This window comes from Rousettus aegyptiacus, unplaced genomic scaffold, assembly GCF_014176215.1.
Source record: "Rousettus aegyptiacus isolate mRouAeg1 unplaced genomic scaffold, mRouAeg1.p scaffold_m13_p_13, whole genome shotgun sequence".
Lineage (NCBI taxonomy): Eukaryota > Metazoa > Chordata > Mammalia > Chiroptera > Pteropodidae > Rousettus > Rousettus aegyptiacus.
The window spans coordinates 49134393-49156712 of NW_023416288.1; the positions used below are offsets into that span (position 1 = coordinate 49134393).

The 22320-nt window shown below is 50.8% G+C and overlaps 1 protein-coding gene across 6 annotated transcripts in view; it reads left to right on the plus strand.

Annotated features, from left to right (window-relative positions):
* The window catches only part of PRKAG2 (protein kinase AMP-activated non-catalytic subunit gamma 2), a 142232-nt gene extending 125494 nt beyond the window's left edge, over positions 1 to 16738 (plus strand). For 5 of the 6 annotated variants that reach the window (XM_016163918.2, XM_016163919.2, XM_016163923.2 and 2 more), the window contains 8 exons: positions 751 to 796; positions 2383 to 2437; positions 3390 to 3516; positions 6060 to 6225; positions 6567 to 6604; positions 7666 to 7812; positions 12882 to 12975; positions 15602 to 16738. In XM_016163918.2, the coding sequence (XP_016019404.2) occupies positions 751 to 796; positions 2383 to 2437; positions 3390 to 3516; positions 6060 to 6225; positions 6567 to 6604; positions 7666 to 7812; positions 12882 to 12975; positions 15602 to 15633 (705 nt within the window). In that variant the 3' untranslated portion in view covers positions 15634 to 16738. The remainder of the gene's footprint in view (positions 1 to 750; positions 797 to 2382; positions 2438 to 3389; positions 3517 to 6059; positions 6226 to 6566; positions 6605 to 7665; positions 7813 to 12881; positions 12976 to 15601) is intronic. The other variant, XM_036230627.1, reaches the window with a different exon arrangement.
* Positions 16739 to 22320: the final 5582 nt, after the last annotated feature.

Genomic DNA, 22320 nt, shown 5'->3' on the forward strand with positions numbered 1-22320 from the left:
CGCCTTCTCTGTGCCCGGCTCTAAGCCTGTTGGAGTGACCGAGTACACACCCTGCCTTCCGTCGTCGGTGGCTTCGTCACCACGTTGCCCACAATGCATCTGCAGCTTCACGAAGGGGCCCCGTGTGTCCCCATCCAGTGCCGGCAGGAGGCCTGGTCATTTCTGCAAAAGCTGAGTTGGGCGTGGGAGGCCGTGGGGGGCGGGGGGAATGCGGGGTGCTGAGTACCAGGCACTTTGTCTCACGCGCCCTTTTAATGCAGTTGTTTAGGAAGCGAGCAGATTCAGAGAGGTTGGGTAACTTGGCCAAGAACAGCCGCTAGGCGGTGGTAAGATTTGAAACAGCTGAGGACTCCACGGGGACTTTGTGTTAACTGCCCAGGTGTCTTTGTAAAGATGGGGTGTCATGGGCCAGGCGTAAACTGCCCCAGCAACTTGATCCGAGCACCTGGTTTAACCAGTTGCCCTTTTTAGAAATCTTCTGCATCCTCAGAAAGAAGGAATGAGTATGTATGTCCATGTGTTCTAAAACTTAAATGTATCAGAAAATTACAAATGAATGAAAATATACTGGTTTATTGTTTGAAATTTATAAAACATTTGTCTTCAAAAACTGTATTTTGTTTTTTGTATTGCCAATATTTCTGAATTATCTTTTTTACATCTGCTCAATTATGGGACTCCGCAGTAGTTATGAAGTCTTTTTTATGTTGTATTAACACTTGTAAATAAGGATTTTTTTCTTATTTGCAGGTACAGATTTATGAATTAGAGGAACATAAGATTGAAACATGGAGAGGTAAGTACTGTTGGGTGTTTAAAACATTTCATGTCGGGGGGGGAAGTTCCACTTAGTCTGTGAAATGTGTTTTAATTTCACAGACCCTTTCTTTCTGCTTAATAATTAACTACATTAAAATAGTTATTTCTATCTTAGTTTTATAGCATGCCATGTTTCTATACGTATTTTGCATTCTGTTTAATAGAAATCTGTAGAGAACCGGCAGCAAGTCTTTATAGTCAGGCTGGGAACATAAGAGAAGCCAGCTGACCGCCCCCCCCATCCCCACCCTCCCCCGTAACCCCCGCCCCCCACTCTGCCCTCCGTGGGGCACTATTCACTACTAAGTATCACCACCCCCGACATTCGCCTCTGTATAGAAAATGCACCAAAGAAATGCCCGAGATTAACAAAAGCAAGGACCCGCTCTTACATTTAATAATTGTTTCTTTACAAATTATGGAGAAACATAAAACAAGTGAATCTTCAGCCAGATGATCTGGATCAGAAAACACGAAAACTTCAAGACTGCTTTCTTTGTGACATTGAAGTTCCCACTTCATAATCACAATACCCTTTTCTGAAATAGAGGCATGTTTTAGTGGCTCAGTGAGGCCCATCGTGCCGGTCGATGGGGAGCAGTCGGCCCGTGTGGGAATCCCTGAGGAGGGGGCCTCTGCAGGTGCTCAGGGAGACGCCTGGGCGGGAGGGGAGGGACCCGTCGAAGGGAAATTTTGAACTTAAAATCGACATTTAGCTTTGTCGTGCCCACAATCTGCTTGGTACGATAAGCAGTCTTTGCGACTGGCCGCGAAATCCGAACACGTTAGTGTTCTCTGAAGGGCGAGGACTCTTCATTCCTTATGATTTGATGGCTTTGTCAGTTCAAACTAAACCAAAGGAGGTCGACATGGGGTCCACATCTTAGCCCTGCCTGTTACGAAGTGAATACGTAACAATAGCAAGACTCGTAGCTCCCGTCACATTCTACTGTGTAAGTAACGTTAGGTCAAGTTTAAGTGCAGTGACATCTTGAAGTCGCGCGGTTATTCAGCACTGACAGTAACATCAGGAGGACATCCTCGAATGCCGTCGCTGTAGAAACGTCAGTCAGTTATAGTGGATCTCGACAGGGATAATTTCTCCTAGAAAGATCCCCAAGATGCAGATTTCGAGCATTAGTTTGGTAAAAGAAAACCTAACATTTGAAGAACAAAGTCTGCTATAACTTACTTAACTTAGGAAAGTTAGTTGTGAAGGGTTTCCTAAACGCTTCCTGTCTCGAGGGCGGTAGCAGCGTGGCAGCATCCCAGTGACCTCTGCTGGCGTTGGCTTTTTCGTCTACGTCTTCGCTTCTGATGGTCACACCCCGTGTAACACTGGTTTTAAATGTCTAATTTTTCCACAAAGGCAGCATCCTAATAACGGTCTGGAAGTTGTTTAAAAGAGCCATGACTATAACACAATGGTTTTCCAGTATATTAAATTTGATTTGGGTTTCTAATCCTAATATCAATAAATTGAAGGGAGGGCATTTTAATTTATGTAATAATTGCAAACAGCAAATTCATTACTAATTGCATGTTTTCTTTCTGTAAATACAGAGCTTTATTTACAAGAAACATTTAAGCCTTTAGTGAATATATCTCCAGATGCAAGGTAAACGTGTAAAGTTTTCTCCTTTGAAAGCATTCATTCATTCAGATTTATCTGTTCTGTTACCATGATTGATTAATGTTTTTATTTAGGCAAGGGCCAGCCAGCCTCCTTAATTCTGATATTAAAGTCAGTAAATCTAGAGACAGTAGAGATCACAGCCATTGCTGGGGCAGAGAGCCGTAGTGGACCGGGAAGATGGCCACGTACACCGCTGTGAATCAGGCCACCTGCAGCCTGTTAGGACCGCGGACTTCCTGGGCTCCACCCCCGGCCGATGTGCCGGTCCGGGATGTGGTGCCCAGGACGTGCGCTGACGCAGCTGCCCCGTGGTTCTGACGTACGCGCGAGCTGTCAGTCTCTATCAGACGTTGGTCCAGAGGGGTCAGAAGAGGGGGCTGCCCTCTCGGCGGGGGGGGGGGGTGGTCCTCCAGCACCCACGCGTTTGCATCCAAGCCTTCAGGGCTGGCGTTGGTCCATGTCCACATTCGCGTTCTTAAGACTCGAGCACGGGCGAGGAAAAGTGGAATGTTAACGTGTCCAGGTCCCAACAGACAGACAGACAGCCGCCACGCCTCTGGGCCGGCAGTCACGGCAGAGGCCTGGTCGAGCGGGGGCGCCCCAGCCGCCTCCTGCTGCTCCTGGTGGGGTCCCGTAGCTCTCCTCGGGGCCAGCTTGTCATTCCTCAAATAAAAGCATGAAACGCACTACCAGAAAAAAAAAAAAAACCGCTAGAGATTTGTAGCTCACACTTGTACCTGAGATTAACAGAGCTCGTGAAAAACAACTCGCTGAGATCTCCGATTGAAAACTTTTCCGAAACACTGTTTTAAGTCAATCGACCTTCTGTGACTGTAGCATAAAAACACCGAGAATGCTTTTGAAGCAGGGGTGGTCCAAAGTTTGCTGATTTTTCTTTAAAGCCTCCTAACAACTTTAATGGCTTTTCCCGCAGCCTCTTCGATGCTGTATACTCGTTGATCAAAAATAAAATCCACAGATTGCCCGTCATTGACCCTGTCAGTGGGAACGCACTTTACATACTTACCCACAAAAGAATCCTCAAGTTCCTCCAGCTTTTTGTAAGTAGCTTTTAGTGTTTCTAAAGACACTGCTTTCATTTACGTCAAGTAAACTGGCCCCTGTTCCCTCAGCGGAAGTGATTTTAAGGTCTCCACTTCTAAACTTCAGTTTCTCGACTTACCATTTGAACTGTGCCTTCTCAAAGTTGATTCCAGTTAAAAAGCAGTCGCCTGTCAGTACAAGAGCCAAGGTGATACAACCCTTGGGATTCCCTCTTTAAACTAGAATACTTCGTCACCTCTAAAACGGGCGATTTAAGCAATCTGCAAGTCAGTCCCATTAAGGAGCTGCTGCTATACAAGACGAATCCAGCCAATGTTTATAGCAAATTCCTTAGGATGCTTTATCGGTGTCATGCCTTCGGAAACTTTCGAAAGTACTGTCCCCGCAATTATCAGCTGCAGCAGTGAGAGGAAACCCCGAAGCAGGTGGCCTTTTGGCAGAGAGCGCCATGCTGGTCCGAATGAGGGCCGGCTCACCTGTAGGTTCTCTCAGCTGCCTTCGGAGCGCGATGGCTCCGTCATCGCCCAGGTTCGGAACCTCTTCGGTCGGCAGTTCTAATGAGGCTCAGAAGGACCAGAGAACTTATACAAGGGCTTTGAGTTTTTCCTTTTAATTACGTGCACTGAGTTGGAGGTTACGAGTAAATTGGTCAGTTAGAACCCGTGGGAGGCCTCACTCACGGTTCAGAGATCATTTGAAGAGTTTTAAAAGAAAAAAAAATCAATAGACACTAACATTCCACATCAACTGACCGTCCCCACCTCCTTCTCCAGGGCCCCCAGTGAGGAAGCAGCGTTGTGGGTGACGCGCGAGAGCCCGAGCCCCAGGCCACCCTACTCCCGGGCACGGGAGCCCAGAGGGCTCAGCTGTTGGGGGAAATAACTTGTCCACCAGACCCGTCCTCTATTTCAATACTTTACGTGTAAAAAGAACTCTTCACGTTCAGATAGAGGCTAAGAAAACGTGATTACAGACAGGCGTGGAGTTCAGTGCCAGCCCCGGCAAGGAGTAGGGGCCAGCAGCAGGTCAGACCTCGTCTCTCACGCTCAGGCTCTTAGTCCGCGGCAGGTCACAGATGCCGTCACCTTAGTGTTGGGGTTCAGCAGAACCCCCAGCCAGGCTGTGCTGTGCGGGCCCACAGGTGCCAGGCTGTTAGCCCAGCCACCCCTTAATCATTTTAAAATACTATTAGTCAGGAGAGCTTAAAGCCAGTAAGGGTTTACGATAAGCACTGTCCTAGGCAGTCCGCGTGATAAAGCTAATCCTCACCACCGCCCTCCCAGGTAGGTATTTATATTAATCCTCTTTTCTAAGTGATGAAATTAAGCGAGGCGGAGTAACTGCCAGGGTCACGGCCCCGAGGCCCCGAGGCCTCGTCCCTCCCTCCGGCTGCCCTGTCAGAGGCCCTGGCTCAGGGTCCTGCGCCCCGGGCCGCCCCGGGGCAGGTGGCCGGGGCCCGGCCCACTTCCGAAGACTGACAGTCTGGGGCAGGCCTTCGCTGTCCCCTGCAGAGTCGAGGCCACCGCCTCCAGGCACTGCCTTGCATTGGGGCCAGTGCGACCACTAGCATCATGCTATTAGAATGGTTAGCTAGATGTGTTCAGGTGAAAATACAGACTTTTAAAGACAGTTCGGCCTGATGCTTACTGACTCGTGAGGTCACTTTCCGAGAAGCAGCGGCCCTGCCCTTGGAGAGGGTGGACAGTTAGGCCACACGCACAGCTGGAGCAGGGGGTGGTCCCACGTCGACGCGGGCCAGGGGGCCTAATAGGTCTCTCTCTTTTCTCTGAATTTCTAGGAGTCTCATGATTTGAATATTGATGAACTCTTTGACTTGAACATTTTGTTTCTTCTAATTGTTCACCTTTTCCTGATAATTATAAGGTACACCAGGAGGATGGAGTCAACTGTACCCTTTACAAAAGGTGGATTTTTGAACCGTAGACCTTATTTCGTGTTACTCAGACCTGATCCTAGACTTCTCTCTGACCTCTCCCTCCTCCTTTAAAGCAGCCCCTGGAAAAAAAAAAAAAAAAAGCTAACTTTCAAAGGTGCTCTTAGTTCCGTTTGGCTGGCTTGTCCGTCATTCCCAGTAGACCATTGGGAGGCTGTGAGGAGTGGCCGGCGGCTCAGACCCCCCAGCACTGGGTCCGCGCGTGTGTGGTCTCAGTGCTGCGTCCCGAGAGCCGACGGCCGCGGGCCCGGCAGTTAGCAGTTGTGATTGAGAGCGAAGGAGGCTTGGCGCCTTCGGGGTCTGGACTTCCAGACCGACCCGCGACCCCCCCCCCCCGCCCCCTCTCAGTGGGTGAAAGCAGTGGGGGAACGTTCGGCACTAGCGCTCGGCAGCGTCTCGCCAAGCAGCCGACCGTAGCGACTCGTAAACCGGTTCGAACAGGACGGCCGTCACGCGTGGCATGGTCAGGTTAGCTCAGACGTCCCGGTAGCGCGTTAGGAGAGGCTCATCCGCCGCACGTAGCGGACGCCTGAGCGTGGCAGAGGTCGCCGGGCTCTAGCGCGCCTGTCCCCACGCCCTGTGTAGATGTCCGACATGCCGAAGCCTGCCTTCATGAAGCAGAACCTGGGTGCCCTGGGCATCGGCACGTACCACGACATCGCCTTCATCCACCCGGACACGCCCATCATCAAGGCCCTGAGCGTCTTCGTGGAGAGGCGGGTGTCCGCCCTGCCCGTCGTCGACGAGTCAGGTCCGTGCGTGGCCGTGAGCGGAAGCGGCCGTGCGCCCCTCGCGGGGGCAAAGGCGCTGTCCAACGACCTCGCGTGCGAGGTCAGCGGCCCAGCGCGGGAGGCGAGTGGGGGAAGCGAAAGTTTCGGGTGGAAAGGTTCAGCACCCAGGAGTGCTCAGGGTGAGCATTTTCAACCGGCATATTCTCGCCTTTTCCACTAAGGTGTGAGTTCATGTCCACGTAAAAAGAGACAAGCTAATTTCATTTAGCAATGTGTGGTTCCTAATAATTACCTGATTAAGATTGATTTTAAATGTTATTGGCTTCTAAGACATTTTTCTAACACACATTTTCATTTTTAGGAAAAGTTGTAGATATTTATTCCAAATTCGATGTAATTGTAAGTATTATTTTGTTAAACCTGTCATCTAGAATACATTTAAAACAATGTCTTTATGGTTTTTCCTAATTTAACGATCTCTAGCTTTTTTGTCTATGAGGCTCTTGTCAGAGAATGCCATAGACTCCCCGTTGTAACTGTATTTCTAACATTCATTGGCTTAGCAGTGAATGTTAGTAGCATTTTATTATTCTTTGCAGTCCATGTTTACTTTGTCCGTCACTACAGCATATGTGTATATATTTTAAATGGTCCCGTTTCCGTGTGGGAGACATTATTCTGCCAACAGGCATGTGCGTAGCACACGCGTGAACTTGGAGGTCCCTGGTCACGTACATCCCGTTGCGTGATGATTGGGGACGCTGTTCTAAAGAAGACAGCAAATTTATTAGAGTTGTGTGAAGTCCTGTTTTTTAATCCCCAGTTTAAATCTACTAGGTTGATTTTAGTGTTATATCTTTCTATCCGATGCTTTTTTTCTCATTCATTTAAATGCACTTCCTTAGAGTTTTATGTTATCTCTAAGGGAACTGAAACTTTGATAGCCCCAAAGGAGCACACCTTTTTTTTTCTCTCTCTTTTTTTTTTTTTGCCATAACACTGACCCCTGCGTTAAATATTCTGCATCTGTCTCAAACCCTTTTTTTTTTTCGTCTACTCTAATAGACACCAAAAATATGCTTATTGGGATTTGGTTGAGTGGGACCTGCTATAAGATTAATCAGAACTCCGAGGGGCTCCTGGGGAGAGCCCGCTGATCCCGCTGCTGCAGATTCCTCAGCACTGGGCCCTGGGCGCCCCGGGATAGTCCACCAGGTTATAGAGCCCTCAAAGAATGGGGGGATCTTTGAAAGGACGCGCAGTCAGAATTTAACGGGGTCGCCTCACGATCGAGGCACTGCGCCTTGTAAGTTTTAATTATCCTTGACGAGACGATGACAGCAGTGCTAATGGCATAAACCGGCACGAAATTCAGACAGGGCGGTACGTGCTGACAGGTCAGATGGCTTTACATGACGCGCTTGGTCGGGAAGGTGACTCATCCGCGTCCTCTCTTCCAGAACCTCGCCGCCGAGAAAACGTACAACAACCTAGACATCACGGTGACCCAGGCGCTGCGGCACCGCTCGCAGTACTTCGAGGGCGTCGTGAAGTGCAGCAGGCTGGAGCTCCTGGAGACCATCGTGGACAGGATAGTGAGGGCCGAGGTGAGCGGGCCGCACCCGGCGCCCCCCGACGCCCCCCGCCCCCTGCAGCCAGCACCGACCGGTGGCGGGGCCTCAGGAGCCCCCGGTGACAAGGACGGCCCACGGGGCCGCCTTCAAACTCCGTGGGGCGGCACGGGGTCCCCGTTCCACAACCTGGCACGTCACGTGGCATATAGTAGGTCACCTGTAAAGGTCCCTCGGACGGAATTGAATTTATAAATCCCGATAGCGTAGTCGAGTCAAATAAACTGGTAAAATACGTTCACGGTTTAAAAAACACCTACTCGAGGAAACAAAAGTCCCAAGAATTTTAGGTCCCACCAGGATAGCGTGAGGTTAACGTTCTAAGTGTACAATGATATGGTTTTAACAAAGCGAATGATAAATCATAAAATATGTTCTGGTCCTTGAGTAAATTTCTCTCTTCAGCATCTCTCCCCCCTGGTTTAGAGAAACCGTAAACGTCTAGTCCCTTTGCCGCCTGCCCGTCAGGCCTCGGGCCCCGCCGGACCCACTGCCTGTAGGATTTTCACGTTCCTTTGCATGACATGCTGAATAAAAGATAAGTGAGGTCATTGTATAGCTTAGCCAATGCAGTATACCTATTCCCAAAATCATTTTATCCCCTTTTCCATGAGACATGGAAAGAGTATTGTCCTGTTCGTCACTCTCTGAGCCCGAGGGATGCAACTGCTGTTCCAGAAGGAACAGATCCTAATTAGGCAAAATGAATTCATAATAAAAAGTCTGCCTTATTGCTTTTCATTATAAATGAATACAGTCCAAGAAAAGCACCCGATTCTATTTCGGGCTGGTAACAGACAAGCCGAACCAGCTTCCTGCAAGGCTCACATGACGTAGTGTGTCGCCGGAACGCAGTATCCCCTCGGGAGGCCGCGGAGGCCACCCGGCCCGCTTCCCCAGGGCGCTCGGCCCGCCCGGCCCCGCCCCCGGCTGACGCGGCTCCCCCAGCATGGGCCGTCGCGGCAGCCCCTCGGCGCGAAGTCGTCCCTCTCCTACTGGAATCTAACATCCGTCACTACCTGTTTTTACACCGGGTTCTAACCGACTTAGAAATACGTCTTCACTTTTATTACTGTCCTTAGAATTATGTGCTCGTACACACGAACAGGTAAGGCATCGCGCCACGATTAACCATGAGGACAACAGACGTCCGTGTGACGGAACCCTTTGCAATAATTCAGAGTCACGCCGTAGGCGACGTTGCCATGGGAAAAGATCAGTGTGTCGCCGAAAGGCCCATGACTGCGTGTGTGCGTGCGTGTGTGCGTGTGCGTGCATGTGTGAGAGAGGGACTCCGTGTGCTGGGGCACGCGCGGCCACACGGAGCAGAGGCGGGCGCCGGCGCTGGGGGGGGCCGCGTCCCTCGTGCTCCCGTGCGATCGCTCATTGCCGTCAGGTGGAAGGAAGAGCGACTGGCGGGTCCTTTAAGTGCATCCGGGGAGCAGACATCTCGCCATGACGAGACGTAGGCCATCGAGGAAAATAAAGACGTCGCTGAACAGTTTTCTCAGGTTATCCATCCTGACGACTTTCCTCATTAAAAGAACGCCTTCCGCCAGACGCGTCCTCCCCGGGGCGCGGGGGGCCAAGACCCGTTTTCGGCTGCAGCTTCGTTAGGAGAAGGGCGCGCGGTGTCAGCCCTGAATGTCTGTGTACGTTTTGTCCCCCTGGGTGATTTGCATGCAATGACTGTTTATTTATATGACAGATGTCACACTGGCTTTTGGGTACCTCAGACGAGGAACGTCCGTAAAGTTAGACTCAGCCACAGATGCGGAGAAAATGCTTTGGTAGTCATTTCTGTCCAGCAGAATTAACTCTCCAGGCGACATGGTCCCCTTGGCCCTTCAGTAGGTCGAAGGATGGTCACCGCTGACAAGCAGACTGTGTCCAGTATCGACTGTGACGCACGTTCTGTCCCAGACGGAAATCGTCATCTTAATTAGTTAATACCGGTGTTAGGTCATAGGCTCGTTGAGGAACCCAAGTTTTTTGCAGAAACTTTTAAAAGAAATTTATGTTGATTGGCGTGAGGAAGATGACAGTGATTTTAACCTAAAGCTACGATGACAAAAGCAGTGTCCCCGGAGACAGGTGCGAGACGGTGGCGCGAGGGGCCCGAACCCCGCCCGGGCCGAGCGCGGTCACTGCGGTCACTGCGGTCACTGCGGAGCGGCGGCGAGGGCGAGGGCGGCCCGACCGCTTCCGACCAGGCGAGGGACGGGGTGCGGACCGGGGAGGCGGGGGCACTGCAGCCGCACGGCCGGGGTGCCCCTGAGCCCACCGCCCGCCCCGCCACCCCGACGGCGCTGGCCACCTGCAAGGTCGCCGCAGCGGGTTCCCAGCCGCACACCCCAGGCGCATCTCGGCCACACAAACAGGGCGCGGACAGGATCAGCAGAGTGTCACCGCGCACACGCGGCCCCTGCCCAGAGCGGCTCCAGGTGACTGCCCACCGCCCTCGGGCCAGCTTCCCAAAGCCCGCCTGGCGCGCACACAGCCCCCACAGAGGTCGCTTCTCCACGGGCCCCTTGTTAAGACTAAGAGAGCTCATTGTCTAATTCTTATAAATAAACCTAGGAAGCCAAACAATATGAAAAGACAGAATGTCTCAAAGGAAGAAGGAAGGAAAATCCCGGGGGACTGAAAACCCTAAGGAAATGGAGATGATTTGCCTGATAAAGAACTCAAAGAAACTCCTAAGGGTGCTCCCCAAACTTGAGAGTGGAACGGAAAAACTTAGGGAAGAATTTCCGCAAAGAATCAGCATAATAAAGAGCTGAGCAGTCAGAACCGAAGAATCCAAAGAAAAACACACTGGAAGGACCCGGCAGCGAGGCGGTGACCCAGACGGGGTCTGGGAGAGACTGGTGGGAGCCAGGCAGGCAGAACGGCAAAAAGGAGAATTCTCAAAAAATGGAAAACCGCAGTCACTTAAGGAACCCCTGGAACAGCAGCAAGGCCACAGACCATGGCACTCGAGGGCGCCCAGAAGCAGAGAGAAAGGAACGCACTTTATTCAAAGAAAAAGCGGCTGGAAACGCTCCTGACCTGAGAAAGGAAACACACACCCAGGTCCAGGACGCGCAGAGTTTTCCAGACACGACGAACTCGAAGGCTCCCCAGTCCACATTGTAATGAAAACGGCAAAAGCTCAAGACGAAGAGACAGTTTTTAAGGCAGCGAGGGGAAAACAGTTAACCGGTTACAGACAGCGGGAACCCCAGAAGGCTGTGGGGATTTCTCGGCGGCAAGTGCAGAAGGAAAGGCCCCTGCAGCGGGGATAATTTGCCCCGCAAGGTGATCATTCGGAACCGAAAGAGAGAGAGAGAGTTTGGACAAGTAAAAACTGAAGGGGGGTTCATCGTGTTACGCGAGCCTTACAAGAAATACGAAAAGGTCTTTGGGTCTTTTATAAACAGAAAAGGAAAGTCCATAACCAGAAATAAGAAAAACAAGAAAGGAAAAGAATCTCACAAGTAAAGGCAAATAATATAACATTCACACATTTAAAAAAGCCACTACAAAGGTAAAAATCTTAAACGTGAGCCCTGAAACCATAAAACTCCTGGAAGAAAACACAAGCAGTAATTCTTTGACGTTGGTCTTAGAATTTTTTTTTTTTTGATATGTCCTCTTATGCAAGGGCAATTTCCAAAAGAAAAAAAAAACGAACACGTAGGACTACATCAAACTAAAACGGTTTTGTACAGCAAAGGAAACCGCCAACAGACAGACAACCTACTGAGTGGGAGCAGATATTCACCTACGACACATCCAGTAAGGGGCCGATATCTAAAACATGACGGAAACTCATACAACTTAACACATACACCAAAAAAAAAATCCAACTGTGAAATGAACAGAGCACATAGAGACGGAAACCCGTATGAGAAGATGCTCACCATCGCTAACCGTCAGAGAAATGCAGATCAAAACCACCAGGAGACGCCACCTCACACCTGTCAGTCAGTCAACAAACAACCAGTGTCGGTGAGTGTGGAGGAAGGGAGGCCTCGTGCGCTGTTGGCGGGATTGCGAAGTGGGGCAGCCGCTCGGAAAGAAGCGTGCACTTTCCTCAAAACATTAAAAATAGAAGCACCATGTGACCCAGCAACCCCATTTCTGGTTATTTATACAAAAAAAAAAAAATTAATTCAACAAGATACGTGCACCCCATATTCACAGCAGCCGAGGCGCGGAAGCAACCCAGGAGTCCATCGCTAGACGTCTGGATACAGATGTGGTACACATGTACAACGGGACATCACTCAGCAACAACAAGGGAGGCAATCCCGCCGTTTGCTGCAGCCCGGGTGGCCCTGGAGTCAGTGCATTATGCTGAGTGAAATACGTCTGCTGGAGAAACAAATACCGTGTGGTCTTAGCTATATGAAGAATCTAAAACCAAACAAATGAATAAACAAAACAGAAACAGACCCGTAGATAAAACAAGCCGGTGGTTGCCGAACAGGAGAGGGGTCAGGGACTGGGTGAAAAATACACGTACGAACAGTTGCCCCCCCTTTCCCTCTCCTCCCTGCGCCCCGCACTTTGTGGCGGCCGGGGCTGCGGAGCTGAACCGCTCATGGGGGGGGGGGGAGCGTCCCCAAGGCCACCGACCCGCAGGAAGTTCTAAAGCGCATAAGTCCCGAAGCGCGATGCTTCCTCTCGGCTCCCCGGCTTCACGCGTGTTCCGTAGTGACCTCGGCATGCCTGTCAGCCACCCCGTCACAGGAGACCGTCGCGTGGAGAGGGCGCACTCATCCTCAGTGTCGTTAGTGAGGTATGAACTTCATGGAGAAAAGCATGGTGAAAAATCAACGCTCTAAGGGCAGCGACCTGTTAGTCGCCGGGCTCATTTCGACGTGTTTCCCATGTAAAACGGTAGCTGATAGTTATTGGAAACCAATATATGGTTCTATATGCTGTTGCTTTTTCCCGTTTTTGAGGGGGATTCGGTCTCTGGTGTATGATAACAGTTTAACACGTTTTTAAACTTTTTACTTAAACCCTCTCGCGTGGCCCGCTCGTCTCGTTGGCAGGTCCATCGGCTGGTGGTGGTGAATGACGCGGACAGTATCGTGGGCATCATTTCCCTGTCGGACATCCTGCAGGCCCTGATCCTCACACCCCCAGGTACGGGCGCCCGTTCCCGACCCCCACCCCCTGCCAGACGGGGGCGTGGGGCGCAGCCGACGGCCGCTTCCTCGCCTCCCACCTCCCGGCCCTGGCTCTCCGTGCAGTACGCTGAAAAACCCACTTTCGTCGTCTTTGTGGCTTTGAAGTTTTACTCTTCTGCTTGGGTGAGAGAGGGGGAGGTCTGTAGGAAGCGTTCTGACATGCATCCTGCCAGTAATCGAGGGCCCATTGCCATGTTCACCATAACCTCTTCCAGTATAGAGCTGAGACCTCTTCAGTTTCGCTTTAGTTACAAGACTGCCAACTGGAAAACAGGAGGGAAAGTCTTTGGGATCTAACTATTGAAACCGTCTACCCCTTAAAAATAAAACAAGCTGCCTAGTGTTTTGAGTACGGAAAACGGCAGACCTAAACACGGACTCTTTTCCATCATCAACCACCAAATGGCTAAACGCTTGATGGCTAAACTTGTCTTGTGCCAGAGTCTCTCTGAGCCGGCTCTCAGGTCACAGGGAATGCGGAGAGAGGGGAGGGGGGGACCTTGGGGGAGAGGACGTGGTGCTGTCCCTGTGTGACGCAGGGTCCTAGTGGGCTGGGCTGCAGGGGTCCTACAGCCATCAGCCCCCCCCCCCCTTTATCCTTGGCCCTCGAGCCCTCCGCACCACCGTCAGGTACAAACAGGCCAGTCCTGGGCTGCAGAGACCAAGGCCAAGACTGAGTCCAAGAGACTACGTGATGTACACTTTGAACTCTTAGAAGTTAAACATTAAAGTGTGCGTGTGCTACGGGATTGATTTTTCTCTAGTTCAGAAATCAATCAAACTAGCTAGGACCAGTTTTTACAGTCGGCGACAGGATTCCCTGCCCCCAGCGAGAGAGGTCCAGCTGGACCAGGGACACCGGGGCGTGGCTCCGAGCAGGCGGCACCTGGGGCCTGTCAGAAAAGTGCCCTGAGGGACCCCACACACACGTCTTCTGAACCAAACACTCTAGACACGGGGCCTGCTGCAGTTTAAAATTTCAGGTATTAGAGAACACGAAACTCACGATGACCTTTATAATCAAGAGATGTTGACAGAATGATTAAATGAATGTGGGATTGTTCTCAGCGTTGTTTGTGATGACCTAAAAATGGGACGACTCCAGATACCTTTTGAGAAGAGAGAAGAATGGACAGGTGGCCTTCTGGTCCCCCAGCGCACACGCCCTGGCAGGGGGCGACCTCACAGAGCGGAGGCACAGGACCAGCCCAGAGTGGCCACGGCCGCAGGTCCCTGTGCACGACGGGGAGAGGCCGCCCTCCAGGCGGACTCCTGCTCACAGGCACGTGACACCGCCTGGCGGGCGCTGGCCCCGGGCCGGGACACACACCTGTCCCAGGGGAGCCAGGCCCAGCCTCAGCTCCTGTCTGTGCGGCACCCAGGATGCCCTGTGCATCGCGGACTCAGAGCAAACAAGCCCTTTTTCCGCCAGTGCCAACGGCTGACGTCCCAAGTCTTTATCCTCTCTGCCTTCGTGCCGCAAACCCTGAGAATGCTGGGCTGGATGAGTTTACACTTCCACCCAGATTGGCCATTTCAGGGTGTGAGTCATTCTTGGTCGTCTTCGGGGAGCGGCCTGCTGCACAGCCGGAATCGGAAGGATCTCTTACCGGCGATGATGTCCCAAAGACAGGGACAGATGAATCGGAGTTCTTGACAGTGTAGTGTGTGTAGCACCATTTATTTAGAATGCTCCGTGTCCCTGGTCACAAGAGGACAGGTGAACCCTGGGGGCAGAGTGCCAGCCCCACGGGACGGCCCGCGTCAGCCCTGGAGCCGCCCTGGCGAGCTGCCGGTCACCCCCGGAGCCGCGTGAGCCGGGGCAAGCTGCCGCCCGGTCAGCCTCCGCTCCTTCAACTGCAGGACGCGCAGCTGAGACCGGCCTCTGGCCCTTCGCGATGCTCTGCGTCGGACCCGGGGCCAGGAGCGGAAGCGCCGCGTGCGCAGAGGGACGAGCGCCGGGGGGCGTGACGGGCGTTAGGGAGTGACCAGTAGCAGACACTCTTAGAAAGCGTCCGCGCTGTGCGAACAAAAGGTACCGGGGAACAGACGCAGTTCCCCGAAGGACACTGACCGACTGAGTCACGGGTTCTCTTTTGAAAACGTCTTGAGCGGCCGGCGGTAGCTCATCGTCAGCCGGAGCTCACACCGCCCGCATGGACCGAAGCTCCTGCGGACGAGAACCGGGAGAGAAGCCGCCGTGACGGGAAGCGCGGAAGCTCCCCCTACCGACCCGCCTTAAAACGCCCTGGCCGAATGTGGACGTGCAATGCGCACGCTCTGCACCTCTACCAAACCGAGGACGCGCGTCTTGGAAAACACCGTCGCAGATCCCTCTTTCAAATCAAATCTCGCACATTTAGAATCGCAGTAGGAACTATGGAGTCAAAGCACCCTGCGGGACCGGGACGCGAGGGTGGGGGCCTGGAGCCACTTCTCCGTCGCCCGCAGCCGCTGGAACGTCCCACCCGGGCTCCGCTGGGCCCGGAGACACCAGCGAGGTGGGGAGCCACGGCCGCTGTCAGGGAGGGCACGCGGCAGGACTTCCCGTTGCTCTGAAACTCTCGTTTTCTTTCTGACAGGTGCCAAACAAAAGGAGCCAGAAACGGAGTGACCGCCGGGATGGAGAAGCCCCCGAGGGGGACCCGAGTGATGACTCCAGGTCGCACTTTGCCTCGCGAACACTGACCGCGCCGGGGGAGAGGAAAACGGCTAAGAATGTATATCAGGGTTTAGCGATGGGTATTTTCTCCAGTGACATGGAAACTAAGTATAAAAAAAAAAAAAAAAAAAAAGACTATGTTTGAAGATTCAGGCTTCATTAAAAGACTGTTTTCAGACCTTTGTCTGAAAGAGTTCAAATGCTGTATGTCATTTAAGTGCACTGTGTCCTGAAATGTTTATTCTTTTTCATTTCAAAGAATCCACTGGTGTGTAACGGGACGCGACATAAGGCGCGCGTATGGCCTCTCCAGCTCTAGTGCCTTATGTCAGGACGCAGCGATCGGTGTTCACTGCGGCCCGTCGCAGCGGGAGCCTGCGCCCGCACGAGACGCCACTGTGCTGGGGGGCGACGGCCCTTGAGCCTTTACCAAATCGATCTGTTTTCCTGAGATCTGTCGAGCAGTTGTAATTTGAGGATAATTACTTTCTAAAACTTTAATGACAGTTTTCTGTTTAAGCGTCCTGAACTCTAGTGCTTTACGACAGCTTTATTTATTTTTACTTTCACGCAATTTTTTTACACATCTTTTGGTGGGTAAACGTCACCGTACCCGTTAACAAAACCATCGGTTCTTTTTTAACGGCAAATTTCTCATTTAAGTTTGGATCTGGGAAGGATACAACTTCTAAAAGAGCCACCGTTGGGCTTGAAAAGCTGCAGTTGCTAAAAGCACGTGTGGAAACCTGCTCTGCTGGACTGGACGCAGGCGGCGGGCGTTACGAGGGAACAGGGCCGGGAAGACGTCTGCTTTTTTCCTTGTGTATTAATTAAAATGTAAAATCACGGTGTCTGTATGACTGCTGATGCGATTGTTTTTGTAACTCTGTTGTGGCATATGCAGTATTGTCATAAGGTTGAAGAGAAACAATGTTTCCCAATGTAAGTGCTCTGAAGATGTTGACACTGTATATATGAGTATAGTTTGGTTTTTTGTTTTGGGGTTTTGTTTTGGTTTTTTTTTTTTCAGATTGAAAAAATAAATCTTGCTATCTAACATTTTGTGACAGAAGTCTTTAAAATACCATGTGTTTCATCACATCATAAAAATTCCTCACGCAGTTTCTCTCTTAGATATTTCTCCCCAAATAAAGGAGAACCTGAGTCTTAAACTGTCTTTCCATTAAATAGAACATATTGCTTTAACAATTGCCATGCACATTTTCTTGTGCTTAGATATCAATTTTTTCAATCCCCGGTAAGCCAAAGGTGAGCGTGCGTGTATGTGTATCAGTGTGTTTCCCCATAGAAATGGCGATTGCGACTTAGGACAACGATAATACTCGGGGGACAGGGAGAAGGTCACACAGCTGCTGAAACGGTGTGGTTCCGAAGCGCAAATCGCCTGTGCTCGGTCGGCCCCTTGGGTCACACACGTGTGCAGAGGCCGCCCCGTGTGTCAGGCACGGGCCGCGCATCCGCTGCTTCAGAACGGTTTGGGGCCACTCACAAAGAAACCCGTTCTCACTCATCACACGCGACGCACGCCGCCCGGCGGGCCCCTGGCCCTCTCGGAGCGCCGCGGGTTTCGAGCTGTGCGGACGTGTCGAGCGCCCCAGCGTTTGGAGACCTGTGCATGCTGCCGCAGCTGTCAGACTCCCACTAAGGCAGAGAGTCCCTTGTCCCTTGTTTCCAATCTAAGAGCATCTGTCCCCGGTTACAGGAAGTGTGCCACTCGGTGTCCTGGGAATAAGGAAGAGTGGCACTTTAAGGCGGCCACGTGAAAAGGGAAAAGCCCCGCGTGGAGAGATGGAAGGCCACCTTGGACGCCCTGCCGATGAGCCTCGGGCGTTCGCCCTCCTCGCTGAAACCACGAGCACATCAGAAACTTTACACCTGTTCCAAAAATGGAGGGCATGCGTCCTGTTCTGGACCCGAATCTATAAGGAAAACATACATTTGTCGAACCGATAACATTCCTTATGACATTTTCTTGGAGAAACATTTGCGTGAACAGATCTCTTAAACCACTGGTTCTCCGCCAGGGGGAAAGTTTCGCTAGGGGACAGTTGGCAAAGCAGAGACATTTTTGGTTGTCATCGCTGGGGGTGGAGAGGGGAGTGCGTGCTGCTGGCATCTGGCGGGCCCAGGCCACGGATGCTGCAGGACCTCCTACACCACACAGGGCAGCCCGGCCCCACGACCAACAATCCAGCCTGAGACGGCGGTAGCACCGAGGCTAGAAACTGCCCTCAGCAGCACCTTCTGGGCATCTCTGTTACTTTGTTACTTTCTAACTGTATCTACCCATCTGGGAGAAAAAACTTAGCAGCCTTTCTGGAAAAACGATGGAAGTATTGTACAGGTGAATCTCATAGGTCCACGTGACCCTTGTCATACTGTCTTTCCAAAGCATTTTCACCAAAGAGTGAATTTTGCTTTGCATAATAGCACTCTTGGGATAAAACCACCCACAGGGAAATACTTGGAAAGTAAATTTCACTCATTTTATTGTCATAAAGAAACCCAGAACAAGCTCCAAAATTATTTTCACATAACATTACCTGCAAAGCTGGCAGAGCCGTGAGTCTGCGCATGGAGCATGCGTAAGACATGAAACCCCGTAAATCCCCTCCCCCGTGGATCACCCCATCTTACTTCTTGAACTAAGCCCTGCAGTGAAGTTCACCTTTAGATACCAGCCTCAGCAGGGGCGCAGGAATTCATCATTCAGCTCTCAAAGCATAGCGAGCTTCCTTCCTGAAGATGGCCGGGAGAAACTCTGGTACCCAACGCTCCGCGGACCACTCGAAGTGCCGCTGGCCCACCTGGAAAACGACGCTATTCAGTCCGAAAACTCGCTGAAACGCCGCTTGGGCTTCAGAAAACCTGCATCGCAGTCACCTGGATGGCTTGCGCCCAGACCAGGGGTCACCTGTTCCTGGCGTACTGAACACAGGCCTGGGCTCACTGCTGCTCCTGCTCGCCAGCATCGGGGACTCGTCACATCTCGTCCTCCCGTGCTGCTCCCAGGCCCTCGGTAGACAGGACTGCGGTTACCACCACGAGTCAGGACTCAGGTAAACATTGCCACATGTAGGTAAACACTGCCGCATGTCAGTTCATTCGCCCCAGGCTGCCACGCTCACTCCAGCCACCTGCTGGTCCAGGTGGGCGTCTGAGGGAGAAATGCCTCCTGACCTCCACCTGCAAAACTGCTCACTCCCGGCAGAGCTCACACTTCTCTCCATCCGCCTCCTGCCCGCGCGGCTGCTGGACTCGGAAGATGCTACCCTCACCGCCCAGCCTGGCTCCCCGTTGTGTGACTGGCAGGGGACTGAGTATGTGTGCACTCTGGAAATGCCAGTAGCTGGCGTGGTCAGTGGTCATCATTGACGCGGTGGTCACTTGAGCCCCTCGAGGATGGGGACATGTCCTACTGGTCTCCATACTCACCCTGGCCAGTCTCTGGCCCCTGGCAGGCGCCTCGCAGATGTTCAGCCAACGTTTGATGAGTGGTTAGTAAAGTCCAGGACATGCACTAGGATCGTGGGCCGGTGACATGCTCCAGTCACGCGAAGTTTGCCCTCTGATTTGCTAGTTTACTTAAAAAAGTCAGAGACGCCACAGAACATGAAGCATCATCTGCAAATTCAGAGGCACCCCCGTCTCTGACCACGGGGACCCCGGAGGGGGTGCTGAAGGCAGGCCCCAGGGTGAGGGGGTTGCCCCCTTTAACACAAAGGGTACTTCCTCATCAGAGGAGGGACGTAGATGCCCATCCACCCCCAGACAGCACCCAGGTCAGAGGAGAGAGGTGCGGTCAGGGCAAGGAGCAGAGCGAGCCCGGGGGGAAGCCCCCTGCCCCCGAGAGAGCAGAGGAAACACCTGCTCGGAGAGGGGCATGAGGCCGGCTCCAGGCGCTGGAGTGGAAGAGACCGGCGCGCAGGGGCACCGCGCCCGCCCCTCGCACCTCCCTCGCACCTCCGCAGGGGCCGGGGGCTCCGGGAGCTCACGCGCGACCCTCCTCAAACCCAGACGCGCCCGTTCCGGGACGTTTCAAGAATTCCCAGGCGCTGTCTTTCTTTGCCCCTTATCTTCTTTTTGCTAACTGAAAATTTCCAGAAACCTCCAAAAAATGCTGTTTGAGGAACAGCGTCTGGGATGAGTCCTCACCGGAGGTGGCAGGTGGAAGGAGGGGCCAAGTGGGCGGTCCCTGGCGTGGAGGCTTCCCGCAGGCCGGCCTGGAATGACGGGGCTGCCGTGGGGCCTGCGGCCCACACCATACCTGTTCCTTTTCCAAACCACGTCAAAGAGGATAGTTGTCTAGTCCTGATCAATGAGACTTCGATATCAATTAATTTATTTAGCATCTATTACACCATGAAGAGCACCTGCCAAGCAAGGCTGGGCGCTGTTCCAGGGGCCTGGGCCACACCTGTGAACACAACAAATCCTGCCCTCAGGTGCTAAGTGTCCTCCGGTGGATGACTGGATGAAGAAGATGCGGTACATACATACAATGGGATACCACCCAGCCATAGAAAAGTTGAAATACTGCCATTTGCGACAACATGGATGGATCTCAAGAGTGTCGTGCTAAGCAAAATAAGTCAGATGGAAAAGGGTAAGAACCGAATGATTTCACTCGTGGGATATAAAACAAAAAGCCACAAATGAGCAAGAAAAAGCATATAAACAAATGAAAAAACAAAGAGATTCATAGATACAGACAACAGAATAGTGGTCACCAGAGAGAAAGTGGGGTACAGGGAGGATGAAGGGGTCAAGGGGGGTCAAACATATGGGGACAGGAGGCTAGACTTTGGGTGCTGAGCACACAATAGATTATACAGGTGCCGTATTATAAATTTATACGCCTAAAATTTATATAACATTAGTAACTAAAGTTACCCCAATAAATTTAATTTTAAAAATAAATATTTTAAATGTAAAAAATTTTCCTGTCTGAATATTTCTACTGTTTAGCATATGGCAACTGAATGACAAATTTTCTTAACTACAGGCAGTTGGCTAATTTTAGGCTTGCATTAAAAATTGGTATCCTCATGGAAAGAAATTAACAGCCAAATTAATTTTAATTTAATTTACATTAATAAATTAAAGCTGGTTTCTTTCCTGTAGTTTATCTGGGCACAGCACCATTTTTTTTTTTTTTTTGACATCCAACCCATTTTGTAAGTTTCTTATTTGACCGTGACCTTGGTCCTGCTGACATCCAACCAACAAAAGAGGTCTTCCCTGCCCGCTCAGCCCTCGGAAGACCTCTGAACAGCTTGCTGAGGTAAGGCTGCTTTCCTCCTCCGGACAAACGACTAGATTTCGAGATTCATTATAAAGCTACAGTAATCAAGACAGTATGCTGTTGATGTAAAGACAGACAAATACATCGACGAACTAGAAGAGTGTCCAGAAATAAGCCCATACACATATGGGCAACTCAGTTTTAGCAAAGCAATCGTGTGAAGATGGGAGAAGCTTTTCAACAAATGGTGCTGGAACAATGCGGAGACAGCGAGTCCTTGAATAATGTCGTTTCGTTATAACACTGATTAGGAAAAAAAAAAATCGATTCCCGGCCAGGGCCACCGTCTGTGTGTTTTCACATTGTCCTCATGTCTGCGTGGGTTTTTCCAGGAACTCCGGTTCCGCCCCCCACCCCATCCCAAAGTTGTGCGGTGATGTGAACTGGTGCGTCTCAAGCGTCTCGGTCTGAGTGTGAGTGTGTTGCCACTGCAACTGCCATCACTCACTGAGTCACCAAAAAGTGGGTAATTACTATAATCATATTACCGGGTTTTATTAATTTTTCTTAAATGTATGTATAGCTCACATTTACTTTAATGTTTAACATTAGAAGTGTTTGGGGAGTTTATGTTCTTGTTTTAGTGATGCTTTTGTGACCAGAAATATGCTGTCGGAACTTAACTCTCGTTTACATCAATCGGCCTGTGATAAAACTGGTTTCATTAGACATCATTTTTGCTTAAAGTCACCGTTTCCCAGAACCTATGAACCATGTTGAGGAAGTACTGTATTCATAAGCAAAAAAAAGAACTTTGATCTATACCTTTCACCACATACAAATATTAACTCAAAACGAAGCTCAAGTTTTCAGAAGATACATAATCCAGAATTTTTCTAACATATTCATCATGTCCACTATAAAATAAAAATTACTAGATGTAAAAAGAAACAAAAAAAATGACCTATAATCAAGAGAAAAATTGTTCAATAAAAGCAAACCTACGAATGACCCAGAAATTACAGTTAGCACACACACAGTTAACAATGACTATAACTATGGTAAAGAACCTACAGAAAACGTTTCTACAACTGAAAAATGCATTACTCGAAAATTTTAAAAATCATTAAACTAGAAAGAGGAACAACAGAGAAAAGAATAAGCGGAGGCTTTTGGTAAAAAGCTATCCAACTAGTACGTGTGAAACTGGGATTTCGGAATGAGAGCAGATAGGATACGGGGCAGAAAAAATACCTGAAGAAGTGTTGCTTGGAAAGTTTCCCAAATTGGATCAAAAGCAGTAACTCACAGATCTAAGCAGCTCAGGAAACCTTAAACAGCATAAAAGCAAAGAAAACCACACGCAAACACAT